The sequence below is a fragment of the Osmerus mordax genome, chromosome 5 (genome assembly GCF_038355195.1).
Source record: "Osmerus mordax isolate fOsmMor3 chromosome 5, fOsmMor3.pri, whole genome shotgun sequence".
Taxonomy (NCBI): Eukaryota; Metazoa; Chordata; class Actinopteri; order Osmeriformes; family Osmeridae; genus Osmerus; species Osmerus mordax.
In genome coordinates this window covers 2,721,324-2,738,698 of record NC_090054.1, presented here as the reverse complement: position 1 = coordinate 2,738,698, position 17,375 = coordinate 2,721,324, and the positions used below count along the sequence as shown (strand labels likewise).

The 17,375-nt window shown below is 53.7% G+C and overlaps 1 protein-coding gene across 1 annotated transcript in view; it reads right to left on the bottom strand.

Annotated features, from left to right (window-relative positions):
- Window positions 1-1,153: 1,153 nt before the first annotated feature.
- prim2 (DNA primase subunit 2) overlaps window positions 1,154-17,375 on the bottom strand; it is a 62,635-nt gene continuing 46,413 nt past the window's right edge. Inside the window, exons 10-13 of the mRNA XM_067236546.1 lie at window positions 14,170-14,296; window positions 13,112-13,194; window positions 8,639-8,707; window positions 1,154-1,381 (exon numbers count right to left, since the gene is read on the bottom strand). Of these exons, the coding sequence (XP_067092647.1) occupies window positions 1,154-1,381; window positions 8,639-8,707; window positions 13,112-13,194; window positions 14,170-14,296 (507 nt within the window). The remainder of the gene's footprint in view (window positions 1,382-8,638; window positions 8,708-13,111; window positions 13,195-14,169; window positions 14,297-17,375) is intronic.

Below are 17,375 nucleotides of genomic sequence, written 5' to 3'. Positions count from 1 at the left end.
ACATCCAACTTGATTTTTAGGTCAGCTTGCATTTTCTTTCACTTAACCATCCAGGAAAAGGACCTGAGCAGAATGCTAACGTGGCCCTGCTAGGTGAAGCTTCACCTGCTAGGCGAAGCTTCACCTGCTAGGTGAAGCTTTGGTGCAACGGCATCAAGATTCTTCCAATGCAGCAGCTGCCGTTCATCAACGATGTGTCTCTGTTTGCTCTCCTGCCTTCCCTCCGTAAACGCAAACAATGACACCTCTGCCGGGGCTGCTGGGAAATGTGACGGTCATGTGACCACGGAGCAGGCAAGTGATCAGAAGGGAAAACAGGTGGATAAGCCATCTCTGTTTACACACATGGAGGGAGGGAGGAGGGCGAGAGGAAGAGGGTGAGAGGGAGGGCGAGAGGGAGGGAGAAAGGAGGGTGAGAGGGAGGGCGAGAGGGAGGGAGGAGGAGGGTGAGAGGGAGGGAGGGTGAGAGGGAGGGTGAGAGGGAGGGAGGGGGGCGAGAGGGAGGGAGGGCGAGAGGGAGGGTGAGAGGGAGGGAGGGGGGCGAGAGGGAGGGAGGGCGAGAGGGAGGGTGAGAGGGAGGAGGAGGGCGAGAGGGAGGGAGGGGGGCGAGAGGGAGGGAGGGAGGGAGGAGGAGAAAAGGAGGAGATGAGGAGCAGGAAGGGGACGAGAAGGACAAGGAGGAATAGGAGGAAGAAGAAGATAGATAGAAGGCGTTACAAGAGCAGGTGGAGAAGAAGGTGGAGGAGTGCGGGTGGCGAATTGATCAACCCCCCAGTGCCATGCAGATCAAAGCAGAACACAACAGGAGGAGTTGTTCCATAATCAGTTCCACCAGGCATCCACACCGGCAGAGGCTAATGGAGATGCAGGAATGGAGCATGAAATCAAACATGAATCTGTGTGTGATGTTCAGTCAGGTCTGAGCTCGGCTTCTCTGCTGCACCACACAGTGAGAGCCTTGGAAACTGCACACTAACCCAAAACAGACAGTCCTTTTACTGCTTGTGGGAAAAATGGCTAAAACGACTATGAATTACAAAAAGACAAGAAAGTAAATATATAGACCATATACAGTATGTACTGTATGTCAATATATCTCTAATGGAGACTCCTCCGTAGACAGACTGAATGTGTCGTCTCAACAGCAGTGCCATCAGCCGTCCATGAAGAAGCACTCCAGATCTTCGGTCTTCTCTGGAGGGGCCTGGGGGGCCGGGGCCTGGGGGGCCGGGGCCTGGGGGGGCCCAGCGGTGGGGCGGGGGGCGCTGGGGCCCTTGGGGGGCTCCAGCTCTCTCTTCACCTCCCTGCCTCCCCCCAGTAGCTTCTGGCTCTCCAGGAAGTACTCGTTGGGGTGGTTGAGTGAGAAGCCGGAGTCTTCGATCTGAAACGAGAGGCTGACAGTTAGCTCTGAGGAGCTGGGAGAACTAAGCGAGCAGGGACAGAGAACCTATTACAGGTGACTGTAACTGGAAACAACGCCATTTTGAACTGATGGAATAATAATGAGCCTGTGAATCATGACGGGAGCCAGCGCAGAGTGCTGTGGATGCTCGACTGATTTGGACATCTCTGGACATCTGTGTTTGAACATCTCTACTCTTCCTGCATGACTGTGTTCAGCCTGGGGCCTGCACCTCTCTCTGTCACCAACCGTCTCTGGAGGAGGGGAACTCTCAGTGCTCCTCACAAGGTTTCTAACACGTCTTCTCTCAAAGTTATTTTTCAATTGACGTCTTTAAAAGTTCTAGTTAGGCGTTAGTTGTGTGGGTGTATGTGAAGCCTTCTGTTGCGTGTGTTACGTGGCGCGTGTTGCGTGTGGAGCGTGTTGCGTGTGGAGCGTGTTGCGTGTTATGGGTGGAGCTTGTTACATCTGGAGCGTGTTGCGTGTGTTACGTGTGGAGCGTGTTACATCTGGAGCGTGTTGCGTGTGTTACGTGTTGCGTGTGGATCGTGTTACATCTGGAGCGTGTTGCGTGTGGAGCGTGTTGCGTGTGGAGCGTGTTGCGTGTGGAGCGTGTTGCGTGTGGAGCGTGTTGCTTGTGGAGCGTGTTGCTTGTGGAGCGTGTTGCTTGTGGAGCGTGTTGCGTGTGGAGCGTGTTACGTGTGGAGCATGTTGCGTGTGGAGCGTGTTACATGTGTTACGTGTGGAGCGTGTTGCGTGTGGAGCATGATACGTGTGGAGCGTGTTACGTGTGTTACGTGTGGAGCGTGTTACGTGTGGAGCGTGTTACGTGTGGAGCGTGTTACGTGTGGCGCGTGTTGCGTGTGGAGCGTGTTACGTGTGGAGCGTGTTGCGTGTGGAGCGTGTTGCGTGTGGAGCGTGATACGTGTGGAGCGTGTTACGTGTGGAGCGTGTTACGTGTGGAGCGTGTTACGTGTGGAGCGTGTTACGTGTGGAGCGTGTTACGTGTGTTACATGTGGCGCGTGTTGCGTGTGGAGCGTGTTACATGTGTTACGTGTGGAGCGTGTTGCGTGTGGAGCGTGATACGTGTGGAGCGTGTTACGTGTGTTACGTGTGGAGCGTGTTGCGTGTGTAGCGTGTTACGTGTGGAGCGTGTTACATGTGTTGCGTGTGGAGCGTGTTACGTGTGGAGCGTGTTGCGTGTGGAGCGTGTTACGTGTGGAGCGTGTTACATGTGTTGCGTGTGGAACGTGTTCCGTGTGTTACATGTGGCGCGTGTTGCGTGTGGAGCGTGTTGCGTGTGGAGCGTGTTGCGCGTGTTACATGTTGCGTGTGGAGCGTGTTACATGTGGCGCGTGTTGCGCGTTACGTGTGGAGCGTGTTGCGTGTGGAGCGTGTTACACGTGGAACGTGTTCATGTCTGGACTCATCTGTTGAAGTTAGAACTTCTCATATGAACAGCCCTTGGGCTTCTAGTGCAGACAAATGCATGCAAAAATGAAGCGACCCCCAGTCTAACCGAAGACAAAGAAAAAAAAAACTGAAACAAATCAATCCTGGGTGATTCTGGAGCAGTGTAACCCCCCCTCCCCCCCCCCTTACCCTCCGCCTGACTCCTCAGGATGCCATTTCATTACGTTTGCTATTGTTTGATTTATTGCCCTTGTGTAAATATTTCATCACGGAAGTATTCCATTCTGATCTTTATTAGATGCTGTCAAGGAGGAAGGAGCAGGCCCCATCAATGTGCTCCAGCAGCCAGCTGGAGTCTGGAGGCAGCCTCCTATCTGCCTCAGGTATAATGTGGATGCAGCCTCCTATCTGCCTCAGGTATAATGTGGAGGCAGCCTCCTATCTGTCTCAAATAATCTAGAGGCAGCCTTCTACTTGCCTCAAATATAATCTGGAGGCAGTCTTCTAGCTGCCTCAAGTATAATGTGGATGCAGCCTCCTATGTGCCTCAGGTATAATCTGGAGGCATCTTTATATCTGCCTCAAATATAATCTAGAGGCAGCCTTCTATCTCCCTCAAATAATCTAGAGGCAGCATTCTACTTGTCTCAAATATAATCTAGAGGCAGCCTTCTACTTGCCTCAAATATAATCTGGAGGCAGCCTTCTAGCTGCCTCAAGTATAATCTAAAGACACCCTCCTATCTGTCTCAGGTATAATCTAGAGGCAGCCTTATATCTGCCTCAAATATAATCTGGAGGCAGCCTTCTATCTAATGTCTAATTTAGAGGCTAACGTTAATATAATTACACCAAACACATCAAAGTAGTTTAATGTTTTGATGGTTCAATTAACATCTGTCATTTTGGGATGGTTTCCTTAGTTTCCTTGAGGGATGCTTCCACTGGCCCAGACACACCAGGATGCTTTAATATGCTTATTAATGTCACACGCCAGCCCGTACAAGCAGTCAAGACTGAAATATGACTCATGAATTTCATGAATGTGGATTTCATGTGGGTATGGAGAGATGCGGGGCACATTCCTCATCTCTCAGAGGCTGCTAGAATGAGCCGTTTATCAGCGCTGCCATCTTATTTATTTCGGGGGAATTACCCTCCTCCCCATGACGGGAAAGCTGGGCGGTAGGGATAAATGCCCCCCCCCCCCCACTTACACCCCTCCTCCACTCCCCCACCGCCCACCCCTCCTCCACTCCCCCTAAACCCACCCCTCTTCCCACCCCTCCTCCACTCCCCCACCACCCACCCCTCCTCCACCACCCACCCCTCCTCCACTCCCCCTCCACCCACTCCTCCTCCACTCCCCCCTAAGAGCCCTCCGCCCACCCTGCCCTTAGAGCACCCACACCCCCTCTCTCCCCTGCTTAGAGCCCTCTGCCCACCCTGCCCTTAGAGCACCCACACCCCCTCTCTCCCCTGCTTAGAGCCCTCTGCCCACCCTGCCCTTAGAGCACCCACACCCCCTCTCTCTCCTGCCCTTAGAGCACCCACACCCCCTCTCTCCCCTGCTTAGAGCCCTCTGCCCACCCTGCCCTTAGAGCACCCACACCCCCTCTCTCCCCTGCCCTTAGAGCACCCACACCCCCTCTCTCCCCTGCCCTTAGAGCACCCACACCCCCTCTCTCCCCTGCCCTTAGAGCACCCACACCCCCTCTCTCCCCTGCCCTTAGAGCACCCACACCCCCTCTCTCCCCTGCCCTTAGAGCACCCACACCCCCTCTCTCCCCTGCTTAGAGCCCTCTGCCCACCCTGCCCTTAGAGCACCCACACCCCCTCTCTCCCCTGCCCTTAGAGCACCCACACCCCCTCTCTCCCCTGCCCTTAGAGCACCCACACCCCCTCTCTCCCCTGCCCTTAGAGCACCCACACCCCCTCTCTCCCCTGCCCTTAGAGCACCCACACCCCCTCTCTCCCCTGCCCTTAGAGCACCCACACCCCCTCTCTCCCCTGCCCTTAGAGCACCCACACCCCCTCTCTCTCCTGCCCTTAGAGCACCCACACCCCCTCTCTCCCCTGCCCTTAGAGCACCCACACCCCCTCTCTCACCTGCCCTTAGAGCACCCACACCCCCTCTCTCCCCTGCCCTTAGAGCACCCACACCCCCTCTCTCCCCTGCCCTTAGAGCACCCACACCCCCTCTCTCCCCTGCTTAGAGCCCTCTGCCCACCCTGCCCTTAGAGCACCCACACCCCCTCTCTCCCCTGCTTAGAGCCCTCTGCCCACCCTGCCCTTAGAGCACCCACACCCCCTCTCTCCCCTGCTTAGAGCCCTCTGCCCACCCTGCCCTTAGAGCACCCACACCCCCTCTCTCCCCTGCTTAGAGCCCTCTGCCCACCCTGCCCTTAGAGCACCCACACCCCCTCTCTCTCCTGCCCTTAGAGCACCCACACCCCCTCTCTCCCCTGCTTAGAGCCCTCTGCCCACCCTGCCCTTAGAGCACCCACACCCCCTCTCTCCCCTGCCCTTAGAGCACCCACACCCCCTCTCTCCCCTGCCCTTAGAGCACCCACACCCCCTCTCTCCCCTGCCCTTAGAGCACCCACACCCCCTCTCTCCCCTGCCCTTAGAGCACCCACACCCCCTCTCTCCCCTGCTTAGAGCCCTCTGCCCACCCTGCCCTTAGAGCACCCACACCCCCTCTCTCCCCTGCTTAGAGCCCTCTGCCCACCCTGCCCTTAGAGCACCCACACCCCCTCTCTCCCCTGCCCTTAGAGCACCCACACCCCCTCTCTCCCCTGCCCTTAGAGCACCCACACCCCCTCTCTCCCCTGCCCTTAGAGCACCCACACCCCCTCTCTCCCCTGCCCTTAGAGCACCCACACCCCCTCTCTCCCCTGCCCTTAGAGCACCCACACCCCCTCTCTCCCCTGCCCTTAGAGCACCCACACCCCCTCTCTCCCCTGCCCTTAGAGCACCCACACCCCCTCTCTCTCCTGCCCTTAGAGCACCCACACCCCCTCTCTCCCCTGCCCTTAGAGCACCCACACCCCCTCTCTCCCCTGCCCTTAGAGCACCCACACCCCCTCTCTCCCCTGCCCTTAGAGCACCCACACCCCCTCTCTCCCCTGCCCTTAGAGCACCCACACCCCCTCTCTCCCCTGCCCTTAGAGCACCCACACCCCCTCTCTCTCCTGCCCTTATAGCACCCACACCCCCTCTCTCCCCTGCCCTTAGAGCCCTCTGCCCACCCTGCCCTTAGAGCACCCACACCCCCTCTCTCCCCTGCCCTTAGAGCACCCACACCCCCTCTCTCCCCTGCCCTTAGAGCACCCACACCCCCTCTCGCCCCTGCCCTTAGAGCACCCACACCCCCTCTCTCCCCTGCCCTTAGAGCACCCACACCCCCTCTCTCCCCTGCCCTTAGAGCACCCACACCCCCTCTCTCCCCTGCCCTTAGAGCACCCACACCCCCTCTCTCCCCTGCCCTTAGAGCACCCACACCCCCTCTCTCCCCTGCCCTTAGAGCACCCACACCCCCTCTCTCCCCTGCCCTTAGAGCACCCACACCCCCTCTCTCCCCTGCCCTTAGAGCACCCACACCCCCTCTCTCCCCTGCTTAGAGCCCATCCCCCAGCCTGATGCCCTTGGAAGCCGACCGCAATCCCGTTTAGCCAATGGAACATTAAACACAGTTTAAGTCCTCGTTCCTCATGACTGTCTACACTACAGTGTTTAATAGCCATAGAAATGCCCTGTATTATTAAAATGTTGGAATATAATAGTGTTGATTTAGCGGTCACTCCCCCCCCCCCCCCCCCCCCCCGAGAGACATACGGGGGGATTTGAACCTGGGCCCTTTAGATCTGCAATCAAACGCTCTACCACCGAGTAATACTCCACCCACTGAAGCTCTTTAATTACCACAGAGATTCATTTCAATTATGAATGACTGGCTGGGGGCCCTTTTATGATCTCTGGTTGATATATGGGCAACTTCTGCAGGGGAGACAAATCTGGGCAGGGGAGGGCAATAGTTGAGTACTTAATAAACCATTATCTTAACCAATTAAGGCTGTCGAAGAATGAAGAACACAAACAGTGCTAGCGATCCGAGAGAGGGGGACTGGCTCAAACTGACTCGGGAGATAAATCTATTTAGTAGTTTAAAAAGTGGATTTTCCCCTTGCGAACACATCAGGGACGCGATGCGGGAGGGTCACGAACTGCGGTTCTCGTAAACATGCGTATCCGACTATCTGGGATAGTGACAATCTGACTGATCAGAAGCCTGTCATGGGCGACAGGGGAAGCTGCTTCTGTCAAGCGTATCTGAGGTGTTCATGGGATTATATCCTCTCCCTGGCTCTGGGTTGCTTATTAAACACATTGAGAATTCTAGTAACTCCTCAGAGAAGTGATCTCTTCCTCCACACCCCAGAAAAGTGATCACTTTGCACAGATCCTAACCATCTACAGGAGGAAGGGATGGGGGAAGGATGAGCAGGGCTGGAGGGAGGATGGAGGGATGGGAACAGGGGGGGCTGGAAGGGGTAGTAGAGGAGGGAGGAGGAGGGGGAAGATGGGGATGGAGGGTGGGAGGAAGGATGGCGGGAGGAGAGGAGGAAGGATGGAGGGAGGGAGGAGAGGAGGGGGGGAGGAAGGATGGAGGGTGGGAGGAGAGGAGGGGGGGGAGGAAGGATGGAGGGAGCAAAGGAGGGGGGGAACATGAGGGGATGGAAGGGGTAGTAGAGGGAGGATGGAGGGAAGATAGGGATGGAGGGTGGGAGGAAGGATGAAGGAAGAATCAGAATCAAAAGTTTATTCGCCATGTATGTTATACAAACACGGAATTTACTGTGGCAGGGAGGTGCAAAACACTAAGTTGAACTATTTATAAGAACTAAACAATCTAAGAATAAAACAATTTAAATATAAAATAATATATATATATAAAAATAAGAATAAAGAATGAGCAGCATGGGTGGTCAACATAGTGCAATCAGATACTGAGATAAGGTGGCTTATGCATAATGTAATTTCCATTAGATGGACTTATGATAGTTAAATAGATGAATGAAGGAAGGATGGAGGGAGGAGGGGAGGGGATGGTGGGAGGAAAGATGGAGGGAAGATGGGATGTCTCAGAGACCTAATCCTGAGTGACATCGCTCTCTGGATTACTGCAGTCTCACAGGGGAGAGGAACAGGAGCAGCAACTCTCTCCCTGCAGTCTCAGCTAACCAGCCCGCTCATTTCAATACAATCAACTCTGCAGCAACGCACAACCACACAGGCTGTCAACACACGAAGCCACTCGAAATAATTAGCATGTTCCCCACGGCCGACAGCAATTGCTTTTATGGTTTACAGGGGGAAAACACCGTGTCTGAAACACTGGGATCTACGTCAAGGCAATCTGACTGACTGACTGACAGGCTTATCAGTGCTACTCTACAAGGACATCAGGTTCTAAAGACCTGCTTGAAGAGCTTCACTGCTATGTCCCCCACTGCTTGTCCTCTAAATAGTCATTTAACATTAAAAACCTTAAACGTGTTTGAAACGGCAGATCGGGAGGTCTCATTTAAAAGATGTTAAATCCAATAAATTAAGCATTCACAGGAGCCTACATTAATCTAGGATGTCATCATAAACCAATATGAAGTAAGCATCTTTGACAGCCAATGATGGATGTGGTAACCCTGCCGGCGCCCTCTAGAGCCTTGTCGTCTAAGCTGCAGGGCCGCCCCCAGATACGAAACAAGTGACCCCGCCCCAGCAGCCCAGAACTTCCTCTTCCAAATAAGTGGCGTCCTTACATTGTGTGTCAGCTCAAAATACTTCTGGCAGGCGAGCTGAAAGTGCATCCCCTTCACCAACTCCAGGATCTGCAGGAGAGAGAGAGAGAGAGATCGGGGGAGAGGGAAAGAGAGAACGGTGGATGGGAGAGAGAGGAAGAGAAACAGATGGAGAGTGTGAAAGATGGGGGAGAGAGAGGGACGGGAGAGTAAACGGGTTAAAGAGCATTCATGTCAATGAAACATGAACGTTGTTGCTCACAGATGCAATGTGACATTGACCAATATCGCCGGCGAATCATTTCCCCGTGATGGACGGAGCGTTTGTGCTCAGACCCCAGTGTGCTACTGCTGCGGCTAGTTATGGAGCTTCATCAGAACCGGTTATTAAAACAGCTCTCTCAGGACTCTCTCTCCCTGGTGAAGCACACAGCTCTGTAAACAGCACAGGACTCTCTCCCTGGTGAAGCACACAGCTCTGTAAACAGCACAGGACTCTCTCTCCCTGGTGAAGCACACAGCTCTGTAAACAGCACAGGACTCTCTCCCTGGTGAAGCACACAGCTCTGTAAACAGCACAGGACTCTCTCTCCCTGGTCAAGCACACACCATGGAGGAGACCAGACACAAAGACTTCATTGACTCAAAAATAGAGACTCCTTGTGAAACAACTGGATTTGCACTCACAGAGCTTTCCACGGATACACAAAAACAGGGTTTTTCCCACGAGGGCTTGAGGGTCGAGGGGATTATGCAGGAAGGAATAATATCTCCACAGGCCCGAGGTTGCTGAGCAGGTATGGAGCGGTGTGCGAGTGCTCATCCGCCAAGCCTGCCCCGGGCCGCCCGGAGCCTGGGGTCGGGCCGCCCGGAGCCTGGGGTCGGGCCGCCCGGAGCCTGGGGTCGGGCCGCCCGGAGCCTGGGGTCGGGCGGGTGGAGGACACATCGACGAGGACAGGGACACTCTGCTGCGACACTGAGGCCAGTTGGAATGCCAGTGCCGGCCTGCCTGCCCGCCACATCGGTTGCCGTGACGACGCCACGGTAGCAGACGTACGGTACGGTGGCCCTGCAGGATCACTAGGAGTGTTGGGTCATGATCACACAGCGGAGGAGACAGGCAACCTCACACACACACACGCACGCACACACGCACACACACACACAGGCAAAGGAGGCAAATTGGAGCCCATAGCATCTTATGAATATATATTGTGCTATCGGTCTGTCTGAGCCTCTGTCCTGTCCCCTGGTGCCATGGAGGTGGTTGCCATGGAGGCCAGAGTGAGGAGCAGAGGGGTGGCGTGTAGGTCGTGACCACTGAGGTCAGAGGTGGCAGGGTCAGGACCGTGGTGAGAGGGCAGGGCAGATGACCTCCAGGTCACATCACTGACGGCTGCTCCCTCTAGACTTGTGTCTGTCTGGCACTCTCCAGCTCTGGACATTCATCCTCCTATTCTCTCCCTCTCTCCCTTTCTCCATCTCTCTCCCTTTCTCCCTCTCTCCCTCCCCCTTTCTCCATCTCTCTCCCTCTCCCTCCCCCTTTCTCCATCTCTCTCCCTCCCCCTTTCTCCCTCTCTCTCCCTCCCCCTTTCTCCATCCAAAATATCCCACTTACCATCCTGTCAAAGACAGTGAAGTAAGTCATCTTTCCTCCTTCCCCCTCCAATACTCTCCTCCCTGCCTCCGCCTCCCCTCCTCCTCTCCTCCCTGCCTCCTCTCCTCCCCTCCTCCACGTCTACCCTCCTCCCTGCCTCCTCTCCTCCCTGCCTCCTCTCCTCCCTGCCTCCCCTCCTCCCTGCCTCCCCTCCTCCCCGTCTACCCTCCTCCCTGCCTCCTCTCCTCCCGTCCTCCCCTGCCTCCTCTCCTCCCGTCCTCCCCTGCCTCCTCTCCTCCCTGCCTCCTCTCCTCTCCTCCCTGCCTCCTCTCCTCCCTGCCTCCTCTCCTCCCTGCCTCCTCTCCTCCCTGTCTACCCTCCTCCCTGCCTCCTCTCCTCCCTGCCTCCTCTCCTCCCATCCTCCCCTGCCTCCTCTCCTCCCTGCCTCCTCTCCTCCGGGTGTGTATATGTGAGTCTACCAAGTTCCTCATGGGTCAGGTGATTCATCTCACTTGATGAGGAGGTCCCTGTGGGCCAAACTGTTCTACTAAATTAGCACTCCAGTTCTTCTGCGTCCTTAGTGGCGGGCAACTGGCTTCACAATCCAATCAATATTTAAAACAGATTCTTTACGCACGCACACGCTCGCGTGTAACGTAGATGGGCTTGGAAGCCGGAGTCCACTGCACCGCCATGGTGACGGGACGGAGCGCCGGGAAACACAAGCTGAATTGATGATTCGTGCTGGGGTGGTAACGTAAACAAGACACACGTAAGCCCCAAGCCTGTACGCGAGGCAACAAGACACGTAAACCCCAAGCCTGTACGCGAGGCAACAAGACACGTAAACCCCAAGCCTGTACGCGAGGCTCCTGGTGACATTTTGATGGAAGAGAGATCCATTTAGAGAGGAGCGTTTCAGACAGACACATGTGTGGCGACGACGTCTGGCAGCTCGGAAGGAGAGAAGACATTTCAATTGGTCAATTCACAGCAGGAAATGAAAGCTTTTTTTTTAAGGAGCTGTGAGGAAAAGATGAGATCTCTACAGAACAAACAGTTACAGAATATCAGTTCTTCGAATCAGTAGTGGAGTACATGAGATCGTCTTGCAAACATAACCATGAATTGTATTCAGTAAATTACTATGGTACAGGTAGACTCCTATTAAGAAGACCATCTCTGTGTGTGTGTGTGTGTGTGCGTGCTGTGTAAACAAGGGCTGTCGTCACCAGAAAACCAGATCATCTTGTTTGTAAACAGATTTCTCAGCTGGAATTAAATACCGTCAGATCTTTCCACATGTACATTACACTGTAGTCTTGCATACCTGGAGCCTGTATGTGTATGTGTGTGTGTGTACTGTATTCGTTCCCAATAAGACACTGAACAGTGAGCTTTATGGCCCTATTAAAACCAGAACCGTGAATTTAATGAAGGCATTAAAGTCCATAACTCTAGAAGAACATAACAGCCAGACCTTACAACTTCATTTAATTACCTGCACCATTGAACCCTCTTTAATGTGTTGAGAGAACCCATTGGAAGTGCTTTAAAAAAGGGAGCGTCTTATAATACGGAGCAGATTTGGTTTAAAGACAGCGTTGCTAGGGTACTGAGAGCAGTGAACTCACCAGGCTGGGATGGTGTGTCACTGTACCAAGGCTCTGCAGGAAAGACTGAAGTACTGCAGGCCTGCAGCAGTACCATACTAACCAACCCAGCTACCATCCTGTACTGTATCTCTCTCTAACCCAGCTACCATCCTGTACTGTATCTCTCTCTAACCCAGCAACCATCCTGTACTGCATCTCTCTCTAACCCAGCTACCATCCTGTACTGTATCTCTCTCTAACACAGCTACCATCCTGTACTGTATCTCTCTCTAACCCAGCTAACATCCTGTACTGTATCTCTCTCTCTAACCCAGCTACCATCCTGTACTGTATCTCTCTCTAACCCAGCTACCATCCTGTACTGTATCTCTCTCTCTAACCCAGCTACCATCCTGTACTGTATCTCTCTCTCTCTAACCCAGCTACCATCCTGTACTGTATCTCTCTCTAACCCAGCTACCATCCTGTACTGTATCTCTCTCTCTAACCCAGCTACCATCCTGTACTGTATCTCTCTCTCTAACCCAGCTACCATCCTGTACTGTATCTCTCTCTAACCCAGCTACCATCCTGTACTGTATCTCTCTCTCTAACCCAGCTACCATCCTGTACTGTATCTCTCTGTCTCTAACCCAGCTACCATCCTGTTCCGTATATACAGCAGCTGCAACCACCAGCACACAACTGTAACCATCTGTGAGGTAAATTGCTACTATTAGAGAAAAATAATAATAAAATAAAAACTAATTCAATTTCAGCAAACTCTTTAGAACTGTATGAAACCATTAGCGGTTACATTTTACATGGTTATAAGTCAATTAGAGTTCAGCCAATATTTTAACAGACCGAAATTGCTTTGCTATACAAAACGTTCAGTTTGGAGAAAATATCAATTAACTTCCCCGTCCCTGCCTTATTTTCAACTCCACCAACCTCACACTACATGATGCTGCGCTCAGCACATTACTACTGAAAACAGGATCAGGGTTCAACAGTGTTCATAGAAAGGATGTGGCATGGGTTTGTGTGTATGTGGTGTGTGTGTGTGCATCTGTCTGGATGGGGTGTGTGTATGTGTGTGTGTGTGTGTGTGTGTGTGTGTGCATCTGTCTGGATGGGGTGTGTGTATGTGTGTGTGTGTGTGTGCATCTGTCTGCATGGGGTGTGTGTATGTGTGTGAGTGTGTATGTGTGTGTGTGTGTGTGTGCATCTGTCTGCATGGGGTGTGTGTATGTGTGTGAGTGTGTGTGTGTGTGTGTGTGTGTGTGCGCAGGGCATCACCTGGTTGACTCCAGAAGGAGAGACCTTATAGGACAGCAGTTTCTGCTTCAGAAGCTCAGGGTCACTGTGACGGAATGGACACCCTGCAGAACCAGGGAGGAAACCCTGTTAGTGGAGGAGGGACAACACTGACACATACACACACACACACACACTAAAGTACCAAACACACACTAAAGTACTACACGCACACACACACTGAAGTAACCTATACACAAACTGGCATATACACACTGTAGAAATACACACAAACACACTAAACATAGAGAGAAATAACCACTTAAAAATAAATATATATATAAATATATATAAAAAATAAATGAGGACTAATTCAATTTCAGCAAATTCTTTTAGATCTGTATTAAACCATTAGTGGTGACATTTGACATGGTTAGGAGTTCATTAGAGTTCCGCCAGGATTTAAACCAGCCAAAATTGCTTTGCTTTAAAAAAAGTTTCCTTTCAAGGAAAATCTCAATGAGTTTGATGATCTTATTAGCTCCTGTGAGCTGGTGCTCTGGACGGCCGTGCTCTGAGGGTGAACGTAAGAACACGAGAGCTAAACTCAGACAGCTCCTTGACCTTTAGTACTGTTAGAACTACGCACTCCTGATCACTCCTCTCTTACTGAACTTTCCACATGCAGTATTTGTACATTGCCTGCGCTGGATGACAGCTCCAGCTGAACTAATGACACGTGGAACGTTCACAGCAGGTATTATTCTGTCAAGGCTTCCGAGGTTGACCCTGTGACCCAATCAGACCGGGGCTTGTTTTGGTCACGGTTGGGTTCACTGGGCTATCAGCTCCCACAAACTAACTTCTGCCTGCTGGCACGTCCACCAAGCTGCTCTCCCTTCAACGGATGGGCATGGTCACAACAAAGCCACTTCTCATTGGCTACGACTAAGTATGTTTTTCATTGGCTGAGACTTAATATGGCAGCAATTTAAGCGTTTTTCATTGGCTGAGACTAAAGACGGCAGCAATTTCACTTTTTCATTGGCTGAGACTAAATATGGCGGCAAAAAGGCCATCTGTCATTGGTTGATCCTCACCGTGGTGGTCGCCTTGGCTTGGAGCGTTTGACAGAATCACCTTCATGCAGCTGTAGGGAGTGTAGTCAGTCCTCTTGCCTTCCTTCCCAAACATGTGGCGGATGCTGTAGGCATAGGCTTTATCAAACTGGAGAGAGAGAGGGAGGGAGAGAAGATGGAGATAAATGGAAAGAGAGAGAAGGGGGGGGGGGGAAGACAAGGAAGTATGTTATCTAGGGTAGTAGTGACAGAGTGGAGGAGGAAGCTAAACGAGGATGGGGGTGGGGTGTTGGGGCGAAGCAGACATGTTGTTGTACATCATGCTGGTGTTGGCAGGGTGTTTTCCAGGGTGAAAGATGGAGCTATTAGAGAGAACCTCCTGTAGAGGTGTCGCCACACTCCACACAGCTGTGACGGGATTATGGGGAACAGGGCTACTTCTAACTCTCTCCCCCTCTCCTCTCCGTCACCTCTACCCACCTGAACCCCATTTCCACCTCTTACCCCCCTCTCCTCTCCGTCACCTCTACCTACCTGAACCCCATTTCCACCTCTTACCCCCCTCTCCTCTCCGTCACCTCTACCTACATGAACCCCATTTCCACCTCTTACCCCCTTTCCTCACCCCCTTCACCTCTCCACATCCCCTTCTCCTCACCATTCCTTCACCTTTACCTACCTCTCACCCATTTCTCCTCTACTCTCCCCTTCCCCATTCTCTTCTCCTACCCTTTCCTCCTCACCTCCCTCTTCTCCTAACCTCCACCTCTCTTCTCCTCACCTCCTAACCTCCACCTCTCTTCTCCTAACCTCCACCTCTCTTCTCCTCACCTCCTAACCTCCACCTCTCTTCTCCTCACCTCCTAACCTCCACCTCTCTTCTCCTCCTAACCACCTCTCTTCTCCTAACCTCCACCTCTCCCCTCCTCTCCTCCTAACCACCTCTCTTTTCCTCACCTCCTAACCTCCACCTCTCTTCTCCTCACCTCCTTACCTCCACCTCTCTTCTCCTCTCCTCCTAACCCCCACCTCTCCCCTTCTCTCCTCCTAACCACCTCTCTTCTCCTCACCTCCTTACCTCCACCTCTCTTCTCCTCTCCTCCTAACCTCCACCTCTCCCCTCCTCTCCTCCTAACCTCCACCTCTCCCCTCCTCTCCTCCTAACCACCTCTCTTCTCCTCTCCTCCTAACCTCCACCTCTCCCCTCCTAACCACCTCTCTTCTCCTCACCTCCTAACCTCCACCTCTCCTCTCCTAACCTCCACCTCTCCCCTCCTCTCCTCCTAACCACCTCTCTTCTCCTCACCTCCTAACCTCCACCTCTCCCCTCCTCACCTCCACCTCTCCCCTTCTCTCCTCCTAACCACCTCTCTTCTCCTCACCTCCTTACCTCCACCTCTCTTCTCCTCTCCTCCTAACCTCCACCTCTCCCCTCCTCTCCTCCTCACCTCCACCTCTCCCCTCCTCTTAACCACCTCTCTTCTCCTCACCTCCTAACCTCCACCTCTCCCCTCCTCTCCTCCTCACCTCCACCTCTCCCCTCCTCTCCTCCTCACCTCCACCTCTCCCCTCCTCTTAACCACCTCTCTTCTCCTCACCTCCTAACCTCCACCTCTCCCCTCCTCTCCTCCTCACCTCCACCTCTCCTCTTAACCACCTCTCTTCTCCTCACCTCCTCACCTCCACCTCTCCCCTCCTCTTAACCACCTCTCTTCTCCTCACCTCCTAACCTCCACCTCTCCCCTCCTCTCCTCCTAACCACCTCTCTTCTCCTCACCTCCTAACCTCCACCTCTCCCCTCCTAACCACCTCTCTTCTCCTCACCTCCTAACCTCCACCTCTCCCCTCCTAACCACCTCTCTTCTCCTCACCTCCTAACCTCCACCTCTCCCCTCCTCACCTCCTAACCTCCACCTCTCCCCTCCTCTCCTCTTAACCACCTCTCTTCTCCTCACCTCCTAACCTCCACCTCTCCCCTCCTCTCCTCCTAACCACCTCTCCCCTCCTCACCTCCACCTCTCCCCTCCTCTCCTCCTCACCTCCACCTCTCCTCCTAACCACCTCTCTTCTCCTCTCCTCCTCACCTCCACCTCTCCCCTCCTCTTAACCACATCTCCCCTCCTCTCCTCCTCACCTCCACCTCTCCCCTCCTCTCCTCCTCACCTCCACCTCTCCCCTCCTCTCCTCCTCACCTCCACCTCTCCCCTCCTCTCCTCCTAACCTCCACCTCTCCCCTCCTCTCCTCCTCACCTCCACCTCTCCCCTCCTCTCCTCTCCTCCTAACCTCCACCTCTCCCCTCCTCTCCTCCTAACCTCCACCTCTCCTCCTAACCTCCACCTCTCGCCTCCTCTCCTCCTCACCTCCACCTCTCCCCTCCTCTCCTCCTAACCTCCACCTCTCCCCTCCTCTCCTCCTAACCTCCACCTCTCCCCTCCTCTCCTCCTAACCTCCACCTCTCCCCTCCTCTCCTCCTAACCTCCACCTCTCCCCTCCTCTCCTCCTAACCTCCACCTCTCCCCTCCTAACCTCCACCTCTCCCTTCCTCTCCTCCTAACCTCCACCTCCTCTCCTCCTAACCTCCACCTCTCCCCTCCTCTCCTCCTAACCTCCACCTCTCCCCTCCTCTCCTCCTAACCTCCACCTCTCCCCTCCTCTCCTCCTAACCTCCACCTCTCCCCTCCTCACCTCCACCTCTCCCCTCCTCTCCTCCTAACCTCCACCTCTCCCCTCCTAACCTCCACCTCTCCCCTCCTCACCTCCTAACCTCCACCTCTCCCCTCCTCTCCTCCTCACCTCCACCTCTCCCCTCCTCTCCTCCATACTAAACTAAGATCCTTCATTCCCTCAGGGAGGCCAGGGGCATGCAGCGGGTCTTCCCTTCGTTCTCCCTCCTCCCTCTCTCTCTCTCTCTCCCTCCCGTCTTGTAATATACGACCTGTGCTTAAGAAACCATTCCAGTGTTTGTGTTCGATGGGGGTCAGTGCATTCAATCTCGGTGGATAAGTCTGTTTGCCAATCATACACACTACGTTGGAAGTACAAACGCTTCACCCCAGAGCTGGTGCAACAGTGCATGTGGGGGCATGTTCACCCCAGAGCTGGTCAAATCAACAATGCATGTGGGGGGGGGGGGGGACGACGACGACGACGACATCCATCACTATCGTGCTCATCATAATCCATTAAAACTGCAATAAAACCTGTGAACTTGACAAGGTGACAAGCT